At 44.6% G+C, this 25927-nt stretch overlaps 1 protein-coding gene across 2 annotated transcripts in view; it reads left to right on the top strand.

The window, feature by feature from the left end:
• OTUD7A (OTU deubiquitinase 7A) overlaps window positions 1-25927 on the top strand; it is a 400216-nt gene that overhangs the window by 306514 nt on the left and 67775 nt on the right. For both annotated transcript variants that reach the window (XM_054532489.2, XM_054532488.2), the window contains 2 exons: window positions 6137-6316; window positions 17143-17361. In XM_054532489.2, the coding sequence (XP_054388464.1) occupies window positions 6137-6316; window positions 17143-17361 (399 nt within the window). The remainder of the gene's footprint in view (window positions 1-6136; window positions 6317-17142; window positions 17362-25927) is intronic.

The following is a 25927-nucleotide window of genomic DNA, read 5'->3' as shown; positions in this document are numbered from 1 at the left end:
ATATGCATTTGTCTCAGGTGAGCAGAGAGATGACTTAGAGTTCTGTCTGTCCTTTGTCCCACACCTGTGGAGATAAGCTATCAATTTACATTGCCAGGGTAAAATGCCACAGAACTGTTTTAGGGCTCTGAGGCCCTAAAGGAAGATCTTGAGGCCCATAAGGAATTTCCTTGGGAGCAAATTGTGAGGGAGGTATGTAGTGTTTTTTATCTTTTTAGCTATCTTATTTAGGAATAAAATGGGAGGCAGGTTTGCCTGACACCCTTTGGCTTAGTGATTTTGGGGTCTTGAGATTTATTTTCTTTTCACATTGTGTACATTTCTTTTAAATATATCCCTCAGTACTTTATCATTTTAGTTGCAGTTGTGCATGGAATATTCTTCCCTTATGTCTTCTAACATCTTTTTCTTCACAGATTAAGGCTATTTATTTATGTGTGTTCATTTTACATCCAGTGTATTCAGCACTGATGCTCTTCACGGACTATGTCCAGCTCTCTGACTCCTGCTTGTGGGCACATGGGAGGATGTAGTTCCTGGGCCCCGTGTTTGGATGGGAGCCTGTGGCTAGTTCTTGCCATGGATTGTAACAGAAGTGAGATATCACCTCTGGGCCAGAGTATTTGATTGTTGATGGGAGATGCTCCTGGCTTTTTATCCTTCTTCCACAGTCATAGGCATATAGTGGCTGCTCTATAAGCCTGAATCCTGGAATGACAAGCTATGTCACAGAGCTCAGTCAACCTATGGTGGATGTGTGGAACAAGCAAAAAGTAAACCTGTGTTGTTACGACCTCTAGGATTTGGAGGCTGTTTGTTACCATGTTATAGTCACTCCTGCTGTTTAGGGTACGCTCTAGGTAATTGTGGTGTCAGTGTGGTGTGTTTCATGGTAGTTTCCGCTTTATAAAGTTTCCGCCTTTTAATTTCCTATGCAGATATTCATACCTGTTATATCTTCTGTTTTCATATGTACTTTGGATTTGTTTTAATCAGGTATGCAGATATGGAAATGATTGTTATAAAGGAAGAAGTTTGTTACTCAATTCCCCGGAAGCAGGGTGCACAACATACCACACAGGGCTACATGGGGAAGCCCTGTGTCTGTATTTCTGTTTTAGGTTGGCTACTTGACTTATTTTTCATTTTTATCATTCTTACTATGCTATCTGTAGTCTGTTTTCTCCTTTCTCCCTTATAATTTAACTTCATTTCTAAAACAATTTGACTCCTTTTTCCCCCTGAGTTTAATCAGTTTCTGTTTCACAGTCAGGAGGCAGAGGGAGCAGGAGGAAAACCAGAGCAAGAGCCTTTATTGCAGTTTCCATGGGAAGGATTGGGCAGGGCACAGCAAGCAGGCTAAGCTGGTTGAGGGTTGGCTAGTCTGAATAATTCCAGCAGGCCCAAGGTGAAGGGGCTGTCCTGAGTTATCTGGTACCTGGCCCTGGGCTGATTGGAGGAGGGGAATATTGGCCTGCAGTGTAGGAAAGGCTGTGGTTGAGGGGTCTGGGCTTTGGATTAATGGATTTATATATGAAAGGCAGGCTTGCAGAAAAGTAGTTTGTCATCTCTAGAAATTTGCTAGCCCAAGGAGATGCAGCCTCTCCCAGGTCACAAAGGCCCCAAGATGTCAAAGCGTCATAAAATACAAAGAATAAAAAATATGATTAATACACTTCATTGCCAGTTGAACACTTTTGCCTTATAAAGTGGTTTTCCTCATCTTACTTAATGCTTTTTGGCCTGAATTCTACCTCGTTTGATACAAGATCATAATCTCAGTTTTGTTGTTACTGTTGTTTTGTCTTTGTCTTGTATACCTGATAAACTATTATCTGTCTTAGTTGTGACCTTTCTAAATCACTTTGCTCTAGGTGTGTCTCTTATATACAGCAAATGATTCATCTTTCTTTTTAGAGATAATGTAAAAATCCTTTTCTTTAAATAGTTGCGTTAAGCCTACTTAAATTTATTGCTCTCACAGATACGGTTGGTTTTAGTTCTGTCATAGTTTCTATTTTTCTGTGTAAATATTTTAAATGTCTTTCACTATGTTATCTTACCTTTTTATTTTAGAATATTTTTTCTGATATTTTAAAAAATTATGTTAATGGTTACTTTTTTAACCACTAGTATAACTATATAATTATGTTTGTAACTAGTGGTTACATAAGTTTGCCTTTATGTAATATCCTATGTCCCTTTTTCTTTAGACAATATCAGTTTATTCCCTGTATGCCTCAATAAAACAAGCTTCTATCTTCTTCCTTCATTCTCCCCTCTCTCTTCTACCATCTAATTTAACCAATAGTATATCTTTTGTCTGTTCTTATTGTTTGCCCTTCTACTATTAAATATGCTTACATATACATATTTGACCTGTCAACTGTAGTGTTGTTTTGTTTTTTTTGTTGTTGTTATTTCTGAGACGGAGTCTCGCTCTGTCGCCCAGGCTGGCATGCAGTGGTGCAATCTCAGCTCACTGCAACCTCCACCTCCCACGTTCAAGCAATTCTTGTACCTCAGCCTTCTGAGCAGCTGGGACTACAGGCGTGTCCCACCATGCCCAGGTAATTTTTGTATTTTTGTTAGAGACAGGGTTTCGCCGTGTTGGCCAGGCTAGTCTCAAACTCCTAACCTCAAGTGATCTGCCTCCTTTGGCCTCCCAAAGTACTGAGATTACAGGTGTGAAACACTGCACCTGGCCTGACCTGTCAACTGCAAACATTATCTTTGCAGTCTCATGTATAACAGCTGAGGCATTGCAAATTTATTCTGCTTTCTAAATTCTACCATTTTTGTTGATTGTGTCATTTTCATTTTGACAGAATATTGATATTCTTCTTCCTCACTTGTATCTCTACCTTTGCTTTTCCTTAGATGTGCAGTTAAATAAACTTACTGCTGCCTGACTGCTCCTTTGCCAAACTCTTATTCATCTCTTGATTGGCTGGAGTTCATCCTCTGTTAGTTTTCTCAAAAAGTGTCCATTTGAGAAATGTTTTCTGAACTATTCGTGTTTAAAATGGTTTGTCTACAGCCTTTATACAGAAAAGAGTAGACTGGATGGGCATAAAAACTTCTTAGCTCATATTGCTTTCTTTCCTTCAGTATCTTGTAGATGTGGCCCTATTGTCTTTTGGCATTGAATGTTGCTGCCAAGAAGTATGTTGCCAACCTGATTTTCTATCTTTTTTGCTTACATATTTAAAAAATTCTCTTTGTCTTTAAAAGAGGATAATTTTAAAATATGTTGGTATTGACTATACTAGAACAGTTTCCTTATATACAGTGTGCCTTTTAAATATGTAAAATCAAATATTTCAAAAAGCTTGCTTTTTTAATTAAAGTCTTTAAATTCTTTTTTTTTTCCTTTCCATTATTTTAGATTTTTTATTTGGGGCTCCAATTATGAGTATGTTGGATTTTTTTACCTATACTCTGTATCTAACATTTTTCTTTAACCCTGTGTTTCTTTATTTCTGTTTTGTCTACTTTACTTTTCATTTTTATCATTCTTGCTATGCTATCTGTAGTCTGTTTTCTCTTTTCTCCCTTATAATTTAACTTCATCCCTAAAACAGTTTGACTCCTTTTTCCCCTGAGTTTAGTCAGTTTCTGTTTCACCTCCTCCTGTGAGTTCATGTATATCTGAATACATGGTAGTTACCATTATTCTCATTAATTATAGGTTTGTGTTTTATGTTTAACTTCTAGCACTCAGAGCTGTGATACTTTTGTACTAAATTAAAGCAGCTCATCCCTCTCTGAGTGCCAAAATACATATGTTAAGTTTAACTTGAAATCCACTGCCTCTTAAGACAATGAAAAAAATCAAATGATTTAGAAGTTTAAGGCGTAAACATTTTCAGCAGTAAACTATACTAGAGGTTGTAGTTCTTACCATGAAATCTGTGTCTGCTAGTAATCCAATAACTTGCTTTTTGGTGATAATCAGAAATTGAGGCATCCTGGAAGAAAAACTTCACAGGCAACTTCCTCAGTCTTTGAATTCTTTTGGTTAAGGTCTTCTTCCGTACTGCTATACTGTCTTGCTGCTTGGAGGAACTATTCCTGGAAGAAGAAACAGAGTAAGCAAATACAGAAAGATAAGACACCAGGAATATATTTTGAAGATCTGCAGGAGAAAATGAATATTTTCAGTTGTATGTATTGCTATCCAAAATAAATTAGAATTCTGAGCATATAGAATTCGATAAGGAGAATAGAAATTGGATAGTCAGCTAATATCTCCCATAGTCAAATATTTGGCTTTAAAACTTAGGATGTAAGTTGTAACTAGAATTAAGCTTATTCTCATAGAGATGGACTTAATCTTCAAAGGAGGGTATAAATTAAGAGAAAAGAAGAGCAAGAAGAAAAATTAGGGGAATCCATGTGTTTTAAGGGCAGGAAGAGGCAAAGGAACCAGTGAAAGGACCATAGAGTATCCCAGGGTGCAGGAGAAGAGGAAGTGTGAAAATATCCATGTTAGAATTAGGCTTCTAGTGCCCTCCCAGGGACTTTATGGCCTCAGTGTGTTTGGGAGATGGCATTAGTAACAGTGGAATGAGAACCTCACAGAGTATAGGTAAGTCCGTGTATTTGAATCTCAGCTCCATCACTTACTAGCTGGCTTTTAACTCTGAGTGCTAGAAGTTAAACATAAAACACAAACCTATAATTAATGAGAATAATGGTAACTACCATGTATTAAGTGCTTTCCATAAAGGAAGAACTTTACAAACACTATCTCCTTTTCTCATGTAACCCTCGTAAGAATTCTCATTAGATGGATTGTGTTATCCTAATTGTACAGGAAGGAATGCGAGGCCTTGGATGATGAAATGATATATTCATCATCAGAGAATTAGTTAGAAGGTGGAACCAGGGCTCAAAACCAGGCCCTAGAACCTGTGTTCTTGACTGTTCTTCTGGGTTGCATTCCTTCATCAGGGACATGTAGCCTGTGGCTGCCCCAGTCTTCCAGCCTCAGGTTTCACCATGGGCCTCTGCGCCTTTCCTTCTCATCCTTACTTGATGTGACATCTTTTGGGGTTCCCAGTAACTTAAAATGGAAAAGATGAGAAGGGAGCTTATTTTTATTTGCTCCTTAAAATTAAGGCTAAGTTTTTAATTCTTTGATTTCTTTTTAAAATTTTTTAATTTTTAATTGTATGGATACATAATAGTTGTACATATTGATGGGGCAGATGTGATATTTTGATACCAGCATACAATGTATAATGATCAAATCTGGCTAATTGGGATATCCATCAACTCAAACATGCATCATTTCTTTGTGTTGGGAACATTCCAAATCTACGTTTCTAGTTATTTTGAAATATACAATAAGTTATTGTTAACTGTAGTTGCCCAGTCGTGCTATAAGATGATGCCTAACTGAATCGGGTGCAGTGTGTGACACTCCTTCCTGCCGTTACAAGCCCACTGACTCTCAGAGTCGGGAATCAGAGTGCCCACGCTGCCTCCAACTCCCCAGTGTAGCTGTGCCTAGTGCTGCGAAGTGCCAGTCCAGCACAGCACCCCGTGTCGGGGTGGGAGCCCTGCTGAGTGCGTACCCACACTGGGCACACCTGCCCAGTCTGGCATCGCACCCAGTGCAGGGCCTGAGTTCAGAAGCCTGTCTCCCACCAAAGCTTACTAATAAGAGAATCCTTCCCAAGCTTCTGCTTCTCTCATATTAAGCTTAAAATAAAAAGTAAAACTCTGAGCAAAAGCCCAAAGAAACTTTGAGAATTATTTCAATTCATTTTTCTTTAATTGATGCTTTGTTCCCCTCAGAGAGTAAGCTCTACAACTTGATTTTCAAAGGGGGATGTGATAATCAGGGATGTAGTGTTTAGCAGTGTGTGTGTGTGTGTGTGTGTTTGAACGTAAAGGCTCTGAGACTGTGTATAGTCACATATTTTAGATTGACGTCAATTATGGGTGTGAAATTCTACTTTTAGAGTCATGCAGAGGGCCATTTTTACCCTTTGAAAAATGAGAACTACTGGTAAAAATTCATTAGTTTATGTCCTAATGGGAGACCCTTCTTGTCACGGTTCTTCTCTATGATGAGACCATTATTCATGCATTCATATTGTCACCTCTTGTCATTTCTTGTCCACAGGCAAAAACTGGGACCTGACAGCCGCTCTGAGCGACTATGAGCAGCTCCGCCAGGTGCACACAGCCAATCTGCCGCATGTGTTCAACGAAGGGAGGGGTCCCAAGCAGCCAGAGCGAGAGCCACAGCCCGGGCACAAGGTGGAGCGGCCCTGCCTGCAGAGGCAGGACGACATTGCCCAAGGTACCGCTGAGGGACTGAGCCTGGGCACAGCTGCCCAGGCCGGTGCACCACAGCTTGCAGGCGGGTTGGGTGGTACAAAGAATGGTGGGGTCATCACCTCCCAGATGCAGACAAATTGGCCTTTCAGTGCCTTCTTTCTCACACTATGCTGAAATGTCCTTTGTTGTTTCTGTCCGTGATTCCAAACTCTACCTCAGAAAAGCAGAAAAATGAGTCTCATTTCCTAGGACCCCAAAAGCCCAATAAGTGAGTAAAAGCCAGCATTCCTCATGGTGTCCTGGTTTTTTCAGACCAAACATCTCTAGTTCTTTCACTTATTTCCAAAGTAACATAGTCTCCAAGTCTGTTCAGCGTCACATTTCTTGTCCCATGCGCTCCATCTTCTCTATCCTTTTTCTTCGTTGTGAAAGTAAGATATGCTTATTATAACAAAGGAAACAATACAGAGATATATGAGGAAAACTTAAGAGCATTCTCCTCCACACCTCCCAGATCTCACCAGTGTAATGACAGCTGATAACATTCTGGTGGTCTCCTGCTCCTCTTGCTGTATTGTTCAAAATCAAACACATCAGAGTCAAATGCACAGCACACTGCAAAGTGCTTGTTTCACTGAGCAGGAGATGATGAACTTAATCTCTTAATAGCTACATTTTATTCTATAATGTGTTAATTTTTAGATCACTGCTGTATTCATGGTGATTCTGTTTTTGCTTGGGTTTTTGTCGTTGTTATTATTTGTTAATTGCCACTGAAAGCAATGCTGAAAGAAACATCTTAATACCTCTGATCTTACATACTGGTGCTTTTGTTTCTATAGGTTCGCATTCCCAGAATGGATTTGCTGTGCCAACACATGTGTGTTTCTAGCTTAATAATTTTAGGGCTTCTTTCCTAATATATTTCTACTCACCATGTGTGAAACTGGGTGTTTCCCTTCAATCTTGCCAGCACTGGATATTACAATGTATGGTGTGTTAGGCCATTCTTTCACTGCTGTAAAGAAATACCTAAGGTTGGGTAATTTATCTTAAAAAGAGGATTTCTTGGCTCATGGTTCTGCAGGCTTTACAGGAAGTATGGTGCTGGCATCTGCTCAGCTTCTGAGGAGGTCTCAGGAAGTTTTCAATCATGCAGAAGGCAAAGGGGGAACAGGCACTTCACATGGCCAGGGTAGGAGCAAGAGAGAGTGAGTTGGAAGGCAGAGGTGCTGCATACCTTTAAATGATCAGATCTCATGTGAACTCAGAATGAGAGCTCACTTATCACCAAGGGGTTGGCCCAAGCCATTCATGAGGGATCTGCCCCCATGATCCAAACACCTCCCACTAGGCCTCACCTCCAAGATGGTGGATTACATTTTAATATGAGATTTGGGTGGTGACAAATATCCAAACTATATCAGTCCACTCCTGGGCCCTCCCAAATCTCATGTCCTTCTCATTGCAAATTACAATCATGCCTTCCCAGCAGTCCCCCAAAGTCTTGATTTGTTCCAGCATTAACTCAAAAGTCCAAACTCTCATCTGAGTCAAGGCAAGTCCCTTCCACCTGTGAGCCTATAAAATCAAAAACAAGTTATTCACTCCCAAGATACAATTGGGTAAACATTCCCATTCCAAAAGGGAGACATTGGCCAAAAGAAAGGGGCTTCCATCCCCACACAAGTTCAAAACCCAGCAGGACAATCATTAAATCTTAAAGTTCCAAAATAATCTCCTTTGACTCCATGTCTCACATCCAGGGCACACCAGTGCAAGAGGTGGACTCCCAAGACCTTGGGCAGCTCTGCCCCTGTGGCTTTCCAGAGGTCAGCCCCCCATGGCTGCTCTCTGCTTGCAGCTTTTCCAGGTGCAGGGTGCAAGCCACTGGTAGATCTACCATTCTGGAGTCTGGAAGGTGGTGGCCCCCTTCTCACGGCTTTACTAGGCAGTGCCCCCATGAGGACTCTGTGTGGGGCCTCCAACTTCACATTTCCCCTTGGCACTGCCCTAGTAGAAGTTGTCTGTGAGGGCTATGCCCCTGCTGCAGGCTTCTGCCTGAACACCCAGGCCTTTCTATACATCCTCTGAAATCTAGGCAGAGGTTGCCAAACCTCATTCACTCTTGCATTCTACATGTCTACAGGTTTAACACCATGTGAAAGTCACCAAGGCTTATGGCTTGCACCCTCTGAAGCAGCAGCCTGAACTGTACTGGGACCTTTTGAGTCAAGGCTGGAGCTGGAGCAGCCAGGATGTAGGGAGCAGTGTCCCAAGGCTACACAAGGTAGCGGGGCCCTGGGCCTGGCCCATGAAACCATTCTTTCCAACTAGGCCTCTAGGCCTTTGATGGGAGGGGCTGCTGTGAAGGTCTCTGAAATGCCTTCAAGGCCTTTTCTCCACTGTCTTAGGTATTAGCACTCACTTAGCTCCCTTTTCGTTATGCAGATATCTCTAGCAAGTAGTTGCTCCTCAGCCTGCTTGAATTCTTCTGAAAAAGCTTTTTCTTTCTTTGCCACATGGCTAGGCTGCAAATTTTTCAAACTTTTACATTCTGCTTCCCTTTTACATTCTGCTTCCCTTAAATATAAGTTCCAACTCATATCTTTGCTCCAGCATCTGAATGCAGACTGTTAGAAGCAGCCATGCCACCTCTTGAATACTTTGCTCCTTATAAATTTCTTCTACCACATACCCTAAATCATAAAGTTCAAACTTCCACAGATCCCTAGGGTATGAACAGAATGCAGCTGAGCTCTTTGCTGAGGCAAAACATGTGACCATTTGCTCCAGTCCCCAGTAATTTCTTCATATCCATCTGAGACCTCCTCAGCCTTGACTCTGTTGTCCATTTCATTATCTGTATTTTGGTCATAACCATTTAACCAGTCCCTAAGAAGTTCCAAACTTTCCCTCACTTGCTGTCTTCTTCTGAATCCTCCAGACTTCCAACCTCTGCCCATTACCCAGTTCCAAAGTTGCGTTCACATTTTCAGGTACCCCCTTGGTACTGATTTTCTGTGTTAGCCCTTTCTTGCATTGCTGTAAAGAAATATCTGAGGCTGGGTAATTTATAAAGAAAAGAGGTTTACTTGGCTAATGGTTCTGCAGGCTTTATAGGAAGCATGGTGCCGGCATCTGCTCAGCTTCTGGGGAGGCCTCAAGAAGCTTAAAATCATGGCAGGCCTCAGGAACCTTAAAATCCGAAAGAGGCAACAGGCACTTTACATGGCCAAAGCTGGAGCAAGAGAGAGAGAGTGGTGGGTGGGAGGTGCCACACACTTTTAAATGACCAGATTGCATGTGAACTGAGCAAGAGCTCACTTATCACCAAGGGGATAGTCCAAGACATTCATGAGGGATCTGCTTCTAATCCAAACACCTCCCACCAGGCCCCCACTCCAAGATTGGGGATCACATTTCAACTTGAGATTTGGAGACGAAGATCCAAACTACATCAAATGTGTTTATGTTGTTTTTCCACTCTGAAGAGTGGAAAATGGTGTCTTGTCTCGTCTTGTCATTTGCTTCTTAGGCCATTGCATTTCCCCTTTGTAACGTGGCTGTTCGCATACTTTGTCCATTTTTCTATTGATTGGTTTGCCTTTTCTTATCAATTTGTTGCTCTCTTTGTAATAAAGACTAAAACATATATTTCCTCTATATGTATATGTGTTTTTCCCACTGTGTCACTTGCCTTATGACTTTCTTTTCAGAATATTTTCCCATACACAATGTTTACATTATCTTGCTCTCATGGCTGATGAGCTTTCTCTCTCACTTTAGAAGATTTCTTGGACTACAGAATTACTGAAATATATTCTTTTTTTTTCTTTTGAGATGGAGTCTCGCTCTGTCGTCCAGGCTAGAGTGCAGTGGCGCAATCTCGGCTCACTGCAAGCTCCACCTCATGGGTTCACGCCATTCTTCTGCCTCAGCCTCCCAAGTAGCTGGGACACAGGTGCCCGCCACCACACCTGGCTAATTTTTTGTATTTTTAGTAGAGACAGGGTTTCACCATGTTAGCCAGGATGGTCTCGATCTCCTGACCTTGTGATCCACCTACCTCGGCCTCCCAAAGTGCTGGGATTACAGGCATGAGCCACCGTGCCCGCCCTGAAATATATTCTTATATTTAATTTAAATTTTGTTCTTTGAGTCTTTTCATCAATTTGAAATTTTTGTAAATAGCATCTGGTTTTGCTTTCTCCTGGATTGAGAGAGTTGTTCAAGTACATTTTCCCACTGAACTAAAATGCCAGCTTTGCCTTATATTAAATTCTCAACACACCTGGACCTATTTCCGTACTTTGTTCTGCCCAGCCCTCTGGCTGCCACCCTGTTACACTTGACTCGGTGGTTTCACAGGGTATCACCCTCGCCTTCTACTGCTATGCTTTTCCTTTTCTTGTGTGTGTGCTGTTTTTGAATATTTATTTTGCCATCTAAACCTTAAAATTATAATTCTGAGTGGAATTGGAATGGATTTTTATTTAATTTTAAAAATAATTTGCATTTATAATATTGTTCTATCCAAGAACATTATGTATGCCTCTCCACATATTCAGATTCTGTTCAGATTTTAAGCATGGAAAAAAGAAACTCATTTTTTACTTATTTGTCTTTTATCCAGTGAGCTACATAAATTCTCTTATTAGTTCTAATAGTTTGTTCTAAGAGAATCACTTGGATATCTAAGTATACAGTAGTATCATCTGAAATAATTGTATGTTCTTCCTCATATTTATACAATTAATTCAGTTTTTTATTTTATTGCATTAGGTAGACTCTCCTGAACTGCTGAGAATGAATGCTGTCTTTGTTTCTATTAGCTCAGCCTATCATTCAAGCTATATTGAATCTATATCTTGGATTATTCTCGACTGTTCATTCTGTTGTTTAGAAAAACAATAATTGAGTTAGAAATTTTAATACATATTATCTGTGTCTTCTCTGAGTTTCATCCTTTCTGCTGCATTTGTTTTGATGCTATCTTGTTAGGTATACGTATATTCATAATTTTTTAGATTATCTTGCTCTTGTGTGTTTTTTGACCAATATATAGGCTGTCTCTTTGTCAAGCCATTTGATATAATGGTTTTTATCTTGAAATCTGCTTTTGTTGATATTAAACAGCTACCCTGGCTTTCTATTGGTTCATATTTGCCAGAAATATCATTTTTTCTGCTGATATAATTTCAACTTTTCCATATCCTTTCATGTTAAATGTGATTCTTGTAGACAATTTATTATTAGGTTTTATTTTATTATCCAATCCAAGAATCTCTGTCTTTTGAGTAGTTAATTCAGTCCATTCTTCTGTCCTATCTTCTCTAATTAAATTTTTCTACTGGTTTGCAAGTTACACATTCTACTTTTACTCACATTGCAATTACTGCTATTCTATTAAAATCATTATTTTGGTTTTCTTCCTATTATTTTTAAAAACTTAACAACTATATTTTCCCCTGCAAAATACATGTCCTAATATGATTTTATGTTGTTCTGTCCTGCCTCTACTTGCTCTCAATCTTATTTAGATACTTTTTGTTGCCTTTGCTTATGTAGATAACAATTAACTCCTTTATTTATTCACGTGTATTCATTTCTCTTTTGCTAAAAAAAAAAACAAAAACAACAACAAAAAAACTTCCTCAAAGACTACTTCCAAAAACAGTTTTTTGCATGGTGAATCTCCTAAGACCTTGAGTGCCTAAAAAGATTTACATAGTATACTTAAATTTTCATTTAGTAGATTAAAAACTCTAGATTGAAATTATTTTCTTTGAACACTTTCCAACCCTTCCTCCGTCGTGTTCTTGCAGCTTGTTCTCATGTCTTCTAAGAGATTCACTTGACCTGATGTTTTCACATCCCTATTTATTCTGCACATGAATGCATTATTAGTCCCATTAACTTTTTTTTAATCCCAAGTTAATTCTTTGTCTTTATTATTATTATTATTTTTGCATTCTGATATTCTCTTTATCTCTTTGCACGTATTTACTAGGCTCATTTTTTAATCTAGTCCTCCTGGCCAGTACTTTGTTGCCTTTCTTTAACAGTTTCCCTGAAGCTCCTGGGGCGCGCAGTTATCATCCACCTTCACTTGTGCTGGAGCACAGGCTCTGGTGGGTGCTCCTCCAGATGAGAGTGGGGGAAGGGTACTCAAGCTGGAGAGCCTTAGATGTTGTCATTTGGGCTCTAGAAGTTCCCTGCCTGTTCCCCTCCGCATAGCTGGATTGTCTACTGAGGGCTGCTCCCAGCTCCTCTCTTCTAGAAAGTCCTTGTTTCCTGTAGGGACTGCCCTGCTCTGGTGTAACCGCCAAGCTCCCCAGTGTGTTAGGGAAAGGAGGGAAGCGGTGCTTATGGTGACTGGTGCCCCACCCAGCTGTGCTCCAGCACCACCTGACATTCTCCAGCTGGCACAGGGCTGGGGCTAGGGGATGATAGGGAAGGCAGGCCATGCTGGAGCCATGCTGGGGAGAGGAGAGGCAGGACCAGACGCCCTACCCCAGGCCCTCTCTGTCGGCCTCACCCATTCCCACCTCCTGCCCCTGAGGATTTCCAGGTGGGTGTAAGGACAGGACACTGAGGCTATGCACTGTCTTGCCCCTCTTGTTGATTATTCTTAAATTCGGTTTCATTTCTGCCATTAGACCTGACTCCACAGGAACCACCCCTTCCAGTCATTGGCTGGTCTTGTGCTCAGGGCCTTCCTTGACTACACCACACGGTTAAGGCTGCTGGTATCTTTCAGGCACCAGCAATCCAGACAGATGGCCACATGGCAGTCCTGCTCTTTCAAGCTGGCAGCAAACAAACCAACCCATTATCTTATCCTTCTGGTACAGGGGCTAGAAGGACCCTTCTCTCTGCTACCAGAGAGGTTGGCAGAATCAGGGCCTAGTAAGTGTAGCTGTTACATACTGTGATCTGACTTTTCTTAGATATCATTTAAGAAAAAAAAATAGGACTCTATCCCAGTATAATCCTATTAATTGAGCCTTGCGAGCAATCATATCGATTCCTATTGAATTACAGAGTTTCTGAATTGAATTTATGTCTCCTTTAGTTGAGTTCTTCCTGAAACCATAGTGTGCCAAAACGGAAAATGGAACATTTCATATTCTAAATCAGGGCCCAGAAAATGGCCTGTGAGCCCAATCTGGGCTGTTTTTTAAGTAAAGTTTTATTGGAACACCCCCACGCTCACTCATGTATGTACTGTCTTCGACGACTTTAGTGCTGCAAAGACAGAGGTGAGTAGTTGAGACTGCATGGCCCACAAAGCCTAAAATATTTCTATCTCACCCTTTAGGAAAAGTTTTGTCCACCTGTTTTAAAATATACCCAGGATCCGTTTTAATCAGGTGTCATAAGACACGCAGACACAGAAATGACTGTCATGAAGGTGGAAGTTGTTTTTTTTTTTTTTTAACTCACAGTTCCTCGGAAACAGGAGGCCCAGCACAGCATGCAGGGCCCCACAGGGAGGCGCGGGTCATCTGGAGGTAGGAGTGAGGGAAGCATGGGCCAAAGCCTTTGTGGTGGTTTCTATGGGAAGGCAGGGCAGGGGGATCTACCCCAGCTAGTGTACATAACTGCAGCCAGCTGAGAGGCAAAGGGCCCGTCTCCGGCTGCCTGGTACCTGGCCTGAAGTGCTTAGGGCAAAGGAACGTTGCCTCCTGGAGAGTAAGAGCCAGCTGGAGAGGGTGGTCAGGAGTGTAGATTCTGGATTGGCTGCTCCGCATAGGAGAGGTGTGCTGCTGGGCAAGGCCTTTGCCATCTCTTAACATCGGCTCACCTGGGAGGGGCAGCCTCTCCCCAGTCAGGGAGGTCCCAGGTGCCAGAGCAACAAAAACAAAGAAAATAAGAAAACGCAGGGCCAGGTACAGTGGCTCATTCATGTAATCCTCGCTGAGCCCAAGTGTTCGAGACCAGACAGGGCAACATGGCAAGACCCCATCTCTGTAAAAATTAAAAATAAAAGGAAAATAAATGAAAAAAGAATATATAGTTAATACATCTCCCCTTTGTCAGTGGCAGGGAAATTCTGTACATTCTTGTACTATGTTTTGTTTTGTTTTCTAATCTTTCTGTGTTTTTCTGAGACATAACTTTGATCATGGTAAGTCCTGTAAAACATTTTATTTATACATCCAAAAGTAGAATCACTGAGTTCACATTTAAAGAATCAGTGTGTGAATGTGTGTGTGTGTGTGTGTGTGTGTGTGACTGTGTGTGTGTGTGAGAGAGATATGTGTGCATTCCTGGGGTGTCACGGGAAATGTTAGAATTAGGAGCATATATTTCTCATTATATGATCTTCAACACAATCTATTAATATTTTTAGTTCAAAAATACTTTTTTCCCTCAAACTCCAAATATTTCATGTTTAGAACTGCAGAACCGCATCATGTTGTCCTAGGAATCACCGTGTTTCCAAGGCCATCGAAGTGTCTCATGTGGGTGCTGATTGATGGGCCCGGGAGGAGCATGGGTGCCCCTGGACAACAGGTGCCCACTGTTGAGAGCAGCCTTGAGATTGTCTGTCCCACCGATTGCAGGTGCACATAGCACCTCGATTCTCTAATGCCTGATGTCCCTCTCCATCAGATTCCGAAAAATGGGGCAGTTCCTTCTTTCCCAGATACAAAAAAGGTAGTTTGTGGCAAGATGAGTGGCCTCAGCATGGCTTGCACGAGGCAGAAAGACACAAGCCTCCACTGCTCCTGCAATCAAGGACCTGAACCAGTGTGGGAAGCAATGGGCCGTCCCCCACCACCCAAGCTGGGCCCATGTGCTCCCTCCCTCTTCTTTCTAATGTCCTGTGTGGTTTAACTTCTCTTTTTACCTTTCCGCAAAATATAAAGAACTTAATCCTGTTGGTCTCTGAGTGAAATTGAAGGTGAATCTAAACCACCCATTGCGAAATGTCGTCTGTCTCTGTGACTCTGTATTCATTTTAATGGGAAAAATACATGAACCTTCTGGAAATTAGCTTTGGATTTAAAACTAACTTGCCATAGGATCAAAAGCCTATGCTTTTTAGTCTGTTTTAACAAAACTCCATGAATGCCATTTCTGTCCAGTGCTCTTGCAAGTGGGGAAAGAAGATGCTGCTGTTCCGGGTGAAGGCTGGGGCTGGGTTTTCCGTGTGACCGTGGTGTGCTGGTCAGTGTGGACCTCAGAGGGGCATTGCAAGAGCACAGACCTCACCAGTGGGCAGGCTGAACTGGAGGACAGTGGGAGTCCTTGGGACCTCAGGGAATAGCCTCAGGAATTTGCCACAGGGCTTAGACAATGCTTATTTAGACTTAATTTAGGCAACACAGGCAGCAGGCTTTTGAATAAAACACCAGAGACCATGCTTTCCTGAGAAAAATGAAAGACTACTGCCCTGCTAAAAAGACTTCTCCTTACTGAAAACACTGACTATGAAAAAAGATAACCTATTCCTAACATATATTTAAGCATTCTTGTTTTATGTTCAATGTTAGTCATTAGAACACAGGGCTTATAAAAACAAGCGTGCTTTTGCAGCATCAAGAGGATACATCTACTTTCTAGGTAATCGACTTCCTAACATGGTAACATATTGTACCGTAGAGAAATCCTACACTGCATTTCTCATTCCCTGGCTGAAAAGCCCAAGACGAATAAAGCCAGAGGAGAGCATTATTTTTGAGAGTGCTGTGGCAAAAGAATATCCAGACAGAAGAGAAACACATGGACCGACTTAATATTGTGTGTCCTGGGAGGGCCACGTAGGAGGCGTTTATCAGCTAACATTAGTAAAACAACCTGTCTTAAAACCTGAGCTGCTGTGGATGCCTGAATGATTGTTTCTTTGCATTAAGTGCATAAATGCATTGAGACAAAGAGCGGTCTCCCTTGTACCATTTAGTCCTGGGAGAGGACAACTCAGTGGAATTGAGGTAGATATAACTTCAGACCCAAGAGCAAGCCTGGTGCTCTTTGACAGTGCTGATGTGCAGTTGTACTGTGGGCTTGCAGCTCCCCACTTACTAAGTGGTTTCATGACTCTTGGGAATAAGTGCCACATGCCAGGTGGTGGTGATTAATCCAGCAGCAGGAAGGCCTGCAGGATAGAAAAGGCTTGTAGGATATAAGGGCTGGTGCAGAGAGAATATGTATGGGTGTGCATGTGTATGTGTGTGCACACATGTATGTGTACATGTGTACACATATAGTCTGTGCATGTATGTACATGTATGTGCACTGTGTGTCCTGTGTATTTGTGTGTGCTGTGTGTAGTATGTGCAAATACATCTATATGTGTACATGTATATAGTATGTGTATAGTCTGTAGTATATGTACATGGGCATGTGTGTATGTGTGTAGTATATGTGCCGACTGTTTCTATGTGTGTGTCTGCATGCATGTATGTGTATGCTATGTAGTATGTGCACATGTATGTATGCAAGTAGTTGTGCAGTGTATATGCGTCTAGTGTGTGCATGCATATGATCCTGTGTATACTTTTGTATTCATGTGTGCACATTTATGTGTGTGCATGTGTGTGTATGTGTGCAGTATGTGTACGCACATGTATATCTCTGCTTATAAGTGTGTGTGCACATGTATATGTATGTGCGCATGTGCCATGTAGCGTATATGTGTGAACATGTATGGTGTGTTCATATGTGTGCACATATGTATTTTTGTGTGTTGTGTGGTATGTGCATGTGTGTGGTCTGTGTCCATGAATGTGTACCTGTGTGTGTGTATTGTGTGTGCATAGTATGTGTGTTTATGTACGTAGAGCCACACCTACACCCACTCAGCCCTTGTGGCTATCTTTCCTTCTCCCCCTGCAGAAAAGCGACTTTCCCGGGGGATTTCCCACGCCAGCTCAGCCATCGTCTCCCTGGCCCGGTCCCACGTGGCAAGTGAATGCAACAACGAGCAGTTCCCCCTGGAGATGCCAATCTACACATTCCAGTTGCCAGACCTGAGCGTGTACAGCGAGGATTTCAGGAGCTTCATCGAGCGGGACTTGATCGAGCAGGCAACAATGGTGGCTTTGGAGCAGGCAGGTGAGTTGCGCCTGCTGGCAGGCCCACACCCTTTAGGCTTGGTGAATGGTGAGCTGGCCTAACCTACTCTATGAGCAAGAGAAGGGCACATGTTCTCAGACTCTGGGCAGTTTTCAATTAGGATTCTAGATGCTGCACCGCACCTCCTGCTCTACGGGCCGACAGTGTTCTAGCCAGCATGGGCTGGATGGAGGGGCCGATAACTAGGTGGTGCTGAAATCTCTCGAGTTTTTCCCCTTGCTCCTAAATCCCAGTCCTCCTTTAAGGAGAACTCTATGCTTCTTTGCCTTGCTTCTCTCTCTCCCCAGACAACTCCTCCGTGGGTGTTGAATGAAAGATAGGAAAGACCATGGGCTTTAGAGAAAACGGGACACCCGCCACTTCCTGTGGACTTGGGCAAGTCAGGTGATCTCTCTCAGCCTCAGTTTCTCCATCTGCAAAGATGAGGAGACTGCTGACCCGGCAACGCTTTGGGGTACTAAGTGACATGTGCTTTCCATAGCTGTCCATTCCCTGCCTGCACAGCCTCTTCCAGCTTCCAGGTTAAGAAAACACAAAACCTGACCTCAGTCTCCTTCCTTCTCCTTAGTGTTTCCTCACCACCCTAACATCCCAATGAAGAAAGCATTCAAGAAGCAAGACAAACTCTCTTCTTTGGAATGTTTAAGGAGAAAATAATGAGTCCAAAACAAATGTCTAAAACAGATTTAGGTTCTTTCTGAGACAAAGCAATGCCAGTTTCACTCATAATCATTCACGTTATAAACATTGCAAAATCACATATCTGGGGGTTTCTCAGGCACGCATGTGGAAGATGTTATGGCTGTCTCCTCAGGCCCACCACACCCCTCCCAGTGGGAGCCCCGCCTGCCTGCACGGGCTGACAGTGCACATGGAGCATGTCCTCAGCCGGTGGGAAGCCCTGCTCCTGCTGGGGTGGGGAAGCATCGCCTTCCAGTGCTGACCCAGCCTTCAGCCAGCTCTTCATGTCCACTGTGGAGTGGAGCCTCCACTTCCAAGGCTTGGTCTGTGGAGACATCCCCAGATGTGTCATCCCAGGAGTTGAGGGCTGCAGCCAGCAATGCACTGTTAGGGAGTAGAGCTTCTCTCGGCCCTCGGCCAAGACCCAATAAAATTACCAAGCACTTTCTAGAGTTCCAGAAGAAGACAGAAGAGAAGTACCTGTAGGTTGGTATGATTCTGATATTGGTGGATGGACCAATCAGGACCCTGGTAGGAAAGAAAAGGCAGCACAAAACTGCAAGATAAAGGACTCCATAAAGGGACTGCTTTCCAAGGAGTGGGCAGGATTTAAGGACACTAGAGGATACTACCGTTCCTGGGACTACCCTCAGGCCTGGCGAAAAGACAAGGGATAAGAGTGGCTGATGGAGATAGCCACGGGCAGGAGGTGTGGCATCTGGGAGAGAGAAGATGCTGGGGAAATAAATACTCTGACCACACTCTTCCTCCACCATCCAGGTTCTGACCAGTACCTCTTAATGGCAGAAGGGCAGATTGCGGGGAGCTCACTTATGTGGTCCACGCAGGTCACCCTCTGCATACAGAGCAGCATGGAGAAGGATAGACAGTAGATCTGTGGGGCCAATGGGAAACATCCAGAAAGTCAATGTGCCAGGAAGTTTTACCAGACCTGACTTTTGTGTACACATGTACACTTGCTTTCATGACATTGCTTGTCATTGTTTGCCCAGAGCTGTTGTCATCCACCACTTTCAAGAGGGAAGGCGCAAGATGCGTTTAGACAAAGGACGAGATGTGCTTAGTGGGGCTTATTTGTGTTGGGCAGGCTTGCGGTCAGGTTGTAGCCACAGGACTCATAGAAGCCTCACCAATGGCATGCTTGACATTAGAACAGGCTCTGCATTCCCAATAGCTGGATCTCATGTTGTGACTGTGGAGAAATTCTCATCTCAGCTGCCTCACAGCCATCAAAAGCAACCCAATGACTGGCACCCACAGCCTTGCTCTGTCTTACCTCAGCAAGACTCAACAAACATAAAACAATTCAGCTAGATTAGCAGTAACCTAAACCACTCACTGTGGGGGCTGGCTGTTTTAAAGACGCTTCTTATATGACTAATTCAGGTAAGATATTTTCGATAGAAAAAGCTCACTATTCATAGAGAAGCGGAAATTAGTATTTGTTAAGAAAGAAACAAGTTTCATGGGTTACTCTCTGTTGAATGCTACGGCGGCATAGACCTTTACACAGCTCAGCACTGACGATTGTTAATAGCTTGGGTGATTGTAGCAGCTGCCTGAGTGCTGTGTTTCATGTGAAGCACAGTCTCATGCAACGTTGTAGGTAGAGCCCACCATGTTACCTTCTCCTTGAGCCCTACCATGCTTAGCAAAAGCCTTCACTTCTTTTGAATGTCTTTTCTGTTATTTTTTTCCATATTTTGCGTATTGATTTTTATCACTTGTATTTTACCTTCCAGACTAGCATTTTAAGATGGGACTCTGACTTCATCCAGTCTCGAAAAATACATTTTAAAAACCCAAACTTAGTGAGTTAAGATGTTAAATTATGAACAGCTCATTGTTTATCTTGGGCACCACGAAGAGAACCAACTGGAAGCAGAGATCAGTGAAGGCAGGAGGCTCAGGCTCCCACCCAGCGGTGGAGAAGCCATCTGGTCTACACTCGCAGGAGGCCTTGAGGAAGTGGGTCTCACTCTTCTGGGAGTGGTCAAAGGTGCTTGTGGTGCAATTAGCACCTGAAGATCAGGGATCTGCCTGGGACAGGAGTCCTAGTAGCCAACATGTTTTCCTCATCCCTCACGCTGAAAAATAATGAAAGTGGCCAGGCGCAATGGCTCACGCCTATAATCCTAACACTTTGGGAGGCCAAGGCAGGAGAATCACTTGAGCTGCGAAGTCCAAGATCAGCTTGAGCAACATAGTAAGACCCCATCTCTGCAAATAATAAACAAATTAGCCAAGCATGGTGGTGCACACCTGTGGTCCCAGCTACTCAGGAGGCTGAGGTGGGAGAATTGCTTGAGTCCGGGCAGTCAGGGATGCAGTGAGCCATGATCACACCACTGCACTCCAGCCTGGGTAACAAAGCAAGACCCTGTCTCAAAAAAAAAAGAAAAAAATAAAGAAAAATAACAGGTACACAGACAACTGTGTGTGTGCTCCCTCGGTGGAGCGAAGCAGTCTCTGGGCTGGGTGATAGCATGAACCTGACCCCTGCCCACCATCCATCTGACTCCTCCGAACTCCTTTCCTCTGCTCTCAAGTGAGGTCTTAGACTAGGTCATTTCTCAGTGCCCTGCTATGCTCAGACTCTTGTGAAGACCCTCAGCTGGCCGGCACTAAAGGGTCTCCCACAGCCCATCTGGGTGAGGATTTTGGTCACTGGAAAGCACTGGCAGCTCCTGTACCTTCCACCCCACAGCCAGGCTCTGCTCCCGTGGCCCCCACTGTCACGGTCGACGTTTCCATCATGAAATGGCCATCCAAGAAAGCTGCTCGGTATTGCTGGGTACAAAGGGTAAATGCCTCTTTCTAATAGCTTAGTGCTTAGAATCTTTATGAATAAACTATTCATATGCAATATTATTTTACTGAATACATGAGAGATTGAAATACAGATGTCAAAAAATTATTTAGTAAAAAAAAAATCCATTTGTTTAAGGGACAGATCTAGCTGTGCTTGGCAGGAAACATTATCTCTGTCATAAGACTTCGGGTGGAGGACTTCCTTTTCCCTTGGGACAGAACATGAACCCAGGGCTCAGGTGGTTCTGAAAACTGGCAAACAGTGGCCTTCACTCAGTTAACATTGCCCACCATCCAGCTGTCCATCCTGGGGCCTGATTCTACTCTCCTGGGGCCCTGCGTGGTATCTGTCTGGCCTCCCGAGCCACATAGGCAGCCCCGTCTATTTCTGAGGCCTCCGTGTCAAGTGGGGTGCCAGTCTGAACTCCCATAAAACCCACAGATCTGGGAGACTGGTCTTCCCCAAGCCTTCAAACCCTGGAGAGCACAACCCACTCCTACCTCATGACAGTCTCAGGGCAACAGAAGGGCCGGATCTTCTGGGCCCAAAACCAGCTGACCTCCTGAGAGGAAGGGAAACACAATGCAGAAGTCACTGCATACATGGGAGATGGAAACACATGTTGAAAAATCTCTAGGCACACCTTTGAGTTGTGCTCCGGGGGAGGATAATTGGATTGAGGGGAATCTGCCAGAGAATGGTAAGTTACAGAGGAGGCTTGTGGGCTTCCAAGTCAGCCCGACCCTGGCTTGAGGCCCGGATTGGCAGGGGAGCTTGGCCACGTCACTTGGCCGGCTGGAGCCTCACTTTCTTCCCTCTGAAAGTCAGAGATGTGTAATGGCGGCCAAATGGAGACAGATTGGCCCAGTGTCAGCCTGTGTTGAATGCCCACGAAACGTGCCATCCGGGTCTGGGGCTACCTCCACACTGCAGGCAGATGAAACCCCTGCCCTCAGGGAGGTGAAATTCCAGTGGAAGAAATCCAATGAACAAGGGGAGCATGAAAATGAAGTGGGGCCTCAGCGGCTGCTCTGGGGAGGTTAGGAAGGAAGGTGAGGGAATCCCGGGATGCCGCTGGAGGGCAGGGAGGGAGGCAGCAACAGACACCTGCGGGCCCGGCTTTCCTGGCAGAGGGAGTCTAGTGTCAAAGTCTTGGCATATTTAAGGAAGCCAGTGTCACCTGAGCTGGTGGAGCGAGGGCGAGAGGATTTGGAAAGGAGGGCAGGAGAATGGGAGCCGGGCCCTGGGGAGCATCGTATGTCCTTTGGGCTTCACTGTAGGTAGATACGCAGCCCCTGGAGGGTTTTGAGCCGGGGGCTGACGCGTCTTGATTCACATCTGACAGATTCTGGCTGCTCGAGAATGGACTATGGGGTGGTAAGAGAAGAAGCTGGAAGAGCAGGGAGAGGCGGCTGCTCCAGACCAGGGCAGAGAGAGACGGCTGGCAGGCTCGTGGGAGTGGTAGTGCAGGTGAGGGACAGTAGAGAGACATGGCTATGGGGTACGTTTTGAAGGCAGACCTACAGGCCCTGACGATGGAGGGCTGGGGCTCTGACAGGCAGGGAAGAGTCCAGCATGGCCCTAAGAATGTTACACTGAACATGTGGGTAGATAATGGTGCCTGAGGAGATGCAGACCCCTGGAGGAAGGGCAAGAAGAAGAGGCCAGCACTGTCAGGCAAAGCCCGAGACTGTAGTGAGACTTGTAAAGTTGCTGCCCAGAGGAACATGAGGGTCTGGAGTCACAGAGAGCCCTGCGTTCGGGATGCGGATGTGGAGTTAGTGCCCTAAAGTGAAACCCGTGGGATGGAGTGAGCTCCTCGTAGGACCCTCCCACCATGCCCCCAACCTGGCTCCATGCAGTGGTGAGCATGAGTTGAACACACTTGTCTGGAGCATGGACAGAAAACAGAAGCTGTCCAAAGACTCAGGCTGGGGCTCTACAGTATTGAGGGCTCAGTAACAGAAGAAGGAGCCAGCAGAGGAGACTGGGAATGTGCGGGCCTGGGAAACGGGGCGAACCAGCAGTGGATACTGACCCTGACGCCCAGGGTGGAAGGTGTTTCAAGAAGGGAGCAATCAGTGGTGCCAAATATGCCAGTAAGTCAGTGTGCACTAGAAACTGACCGCTGGGCTTGACTGTGAGGGCAAGGTTCTCAGGGAAGTCATGCTGTACTGTGCTTGATACAGAGAAAGGTCAGGAAGTGGCTTCGGTTCCCCTTCTCCTTATAGATCTCACCATCGGCTGCTGTGAGTCATCTCTTTCCTCCAGCTACTTTTACACTCCCTTGCCTTCCATCTCATGAGGCTTCCATTGGCCTCCTAGCTACCTGGGACCATTCCCTGCTTCCAAAGGCAGCTCCTCCCATGGCCAGTTGCCAAGTTTGCCTTCCGATCCTTGCTGTGCTTTGGAGCTTCCTCCACCCATCAGTCAGGCAGAGTCGCGGCTGCAACTCTGGGCAAGCCTGGAAATACCACGTTCCTTTGTGGGCCAGGTGCAGTGTTGGGCAACCCTGAGCATAGGGCCTGGGCCAGAGTGTGGGAGGGACAGAGGCCAGGGTTCACATCTCCGCAGCATAGTGGTCACAGTGTGGTTCCCGTGCAGCCCCCTGAGGGGGCGTCAGGCTCTCCTCTGTGACGTCGTGATGAAGCAGCCCACCTTGTGGGGCTGTTGTGAAGATGAACTGAGGTCGTGTGTGCACAGGGTTGGATGCATACTCAGCATCAAGTAAATGGCCTCCTCTACTAATTTTTTATTTTCATAGAGTGGTATTTCTTATTTTTCTTTCTTCACACTTTTTGCTATAAAGAATTTAAATTGTGACCAAATACTAAGTTATCTTCTCAAGCATTACAATTATTCATTAGTAAGCATTGAGCACCTATGGTGTCTCAAACCCTATTGTCATAGCCCATTTGCATTGCTTTAAAGGGATACCTGAGACCAGGTAATTTATAAAGAAAAGAGGCTTATTTGGCTCACAGTTCTGCAGGCTGTACAAGAAGCATGGGGCCAGCATCTGCTTCTGGTGAAGGCTTCAGGAAGCTTCCAGTCCTGGCAGAAGGGGAAGGGGAAGCAGAGGTATCATATGATGTGAAGGGGAGCAAGAGAGGAGGTGCCAGACTCTTTTTAACAATCATCTCATGGGAACCAATAGAACGAGAACTCACTCATTACTGCGAGGATGGCACCCTGCCATTCATGACGAATCCACCCCCATGACCCAAACACCTCCCATCAGGCCCCCCTCCAACATTGGGGATCACATTTCAACATAGATTTGGAGGGGACAAACATCTCAAACTATATCAACTACCAGGATTATCAGGGACAACCAAGATGAGGAACACAAGGCCCCTGCCCCAGAGGAGCAAAGGACATAAAGGCAATACCACAGTCCCATGGCAGGAGCTCTCACAGAAGCACGTGCAAGGCACAGTGATGCCCAGAGAGGGGACATCCGAGGCCCCAGGTGGGGAGGGTGCACTCCAGTAATATTAAAAGGAGTCACAGTGTCACCTTTAGGGCAAGAATCCCCTCATCTTTCTGATAGAGAATTGTCACGTTTTGTTTTCTTTCATCAAAATGTCGTGGGGTGATGAGCAAAAAGACATCTTATTTTAAAGTGTGTGGTAACCATCTGCTCCAAAGCTGAAGTTAATTGGTCCCATTATCACGGATGAATCAGAGGACTATTGCTCAGAAAAGTCAGAATAAGTGACTAATAGCTCCCCACATGTGAAACCACCTGCCTCCCTCGATGGTATTCACCTGTGATTTTCTTATTTGCAGAACCTCAAGTTTTCAAGCTATTCACAATGCCGGTGCCCATGTCTTGTTCCTGTTCTGTGGTTATGTCATGGGGAGTTGGGAATGACCACTCTGTCAAAGCCAGGAATAGAAACATGGAACCATGAACCTTTGCATGTTCCCAATCGCACTCCTTGTATGGAGCACACCTTTATCTCGGGCACCACATTCTGGGTTCTGCTGGATGTTAGAATAGCATGGGGCCATGATGGGGTCTCCGAAGGCTGGAAAGTGCTGGCATTTACCATGGCTGGGCCATCTTTTCAAGGCGGTCACGTCTGATGTACGGCCCTAGGAGTGCTCTCAACTGGGTGAGAGTCTTAACTTCTGGAAGCCGGCTTACACCAAACCACTAAGCCTTGCCCTCCATCCACCCAGCTGCTCTAGCAGGCTGCACCCTGCCTACCTGCCCTCTCCCAGGTGTGCACGGTCTCAACAGCCTGGGCCACACTGTTATCTGCACAGGTTACAGGAGCTGTCTGCTTGCCCTTGAGCATTCAGGTGTTTCTCTGTGCATAGCTCCCCTTAGCAGCATGCACTTCAGGGACACGAGTAAACTTCCCAGACACCTGCTGAACACTCCCAGGATACGCCTCCCAGGATACACATGTGAAATGAATGGACAGAATTCCTATTTAAATATCCTTGGGCTAAAGGACGCTGTATGCATTTCTATTGCTGCCTAACAAATTACCACACATTTGGCAGCTTAAAACAGCACAAGTGTATCATCCCACAGCTTCCGGGGGCGAGCCGTCTGCTGTGCTTTAGCTGGGTCTGAGACTCTGCTCATAGTCTCTCAAGGCTGAAATTAAGGTGTCCCCTGGCTGTGTGCTCATCTAGGGGCAGATCCAAAAATTCCCTGCAGTTGGCAGAATTTAGTTCCTTGTGGCTGAATGACTGAGGTCCCATTTTCTTGCCAACTGTTGGCGCCTAGAGAGTACCCAAGAGACTCAGGAGTGATGCGGGTTCACTGTGCGCTGGTTCCTTGCCAAGTCTCATGTATGTGTACAGGTTGCACAAAGCAGGTGTCTTACAGACAGGCAGTGAGGGACAATAGCAGCCTAGGGTTCAGGGCAAAACAGTCACACAAGACTTAGGACAGTGCCCAGGATGCATGCTGTCTTGTGCTGCAGCTGAGGGACCCCAGAAAGCAGCCTGCTGTGGGTTTGATACCTGGGGGATACAGTCATTATTGGGCTAAAACATTGAAATACATCC

This window comes from Pongo abelii, chromosome 16 (assembly GCF_028885655.2).
Source record: "Pongo abelii isolate AG06213 chromosome 16, NHGRI_mPonAbe1-v2.0_pri, whole genome shotgun sequence".
NCBI lineage: Eukaryota > Metazoa > Chordata > Mammalia > Primates > Hominidae > Pongo > Pongo abelii.
Note: the sequence above shows the minus strand (reverse complement) of the source record. Positions and strands in the feature narration are given on the sequence as shown.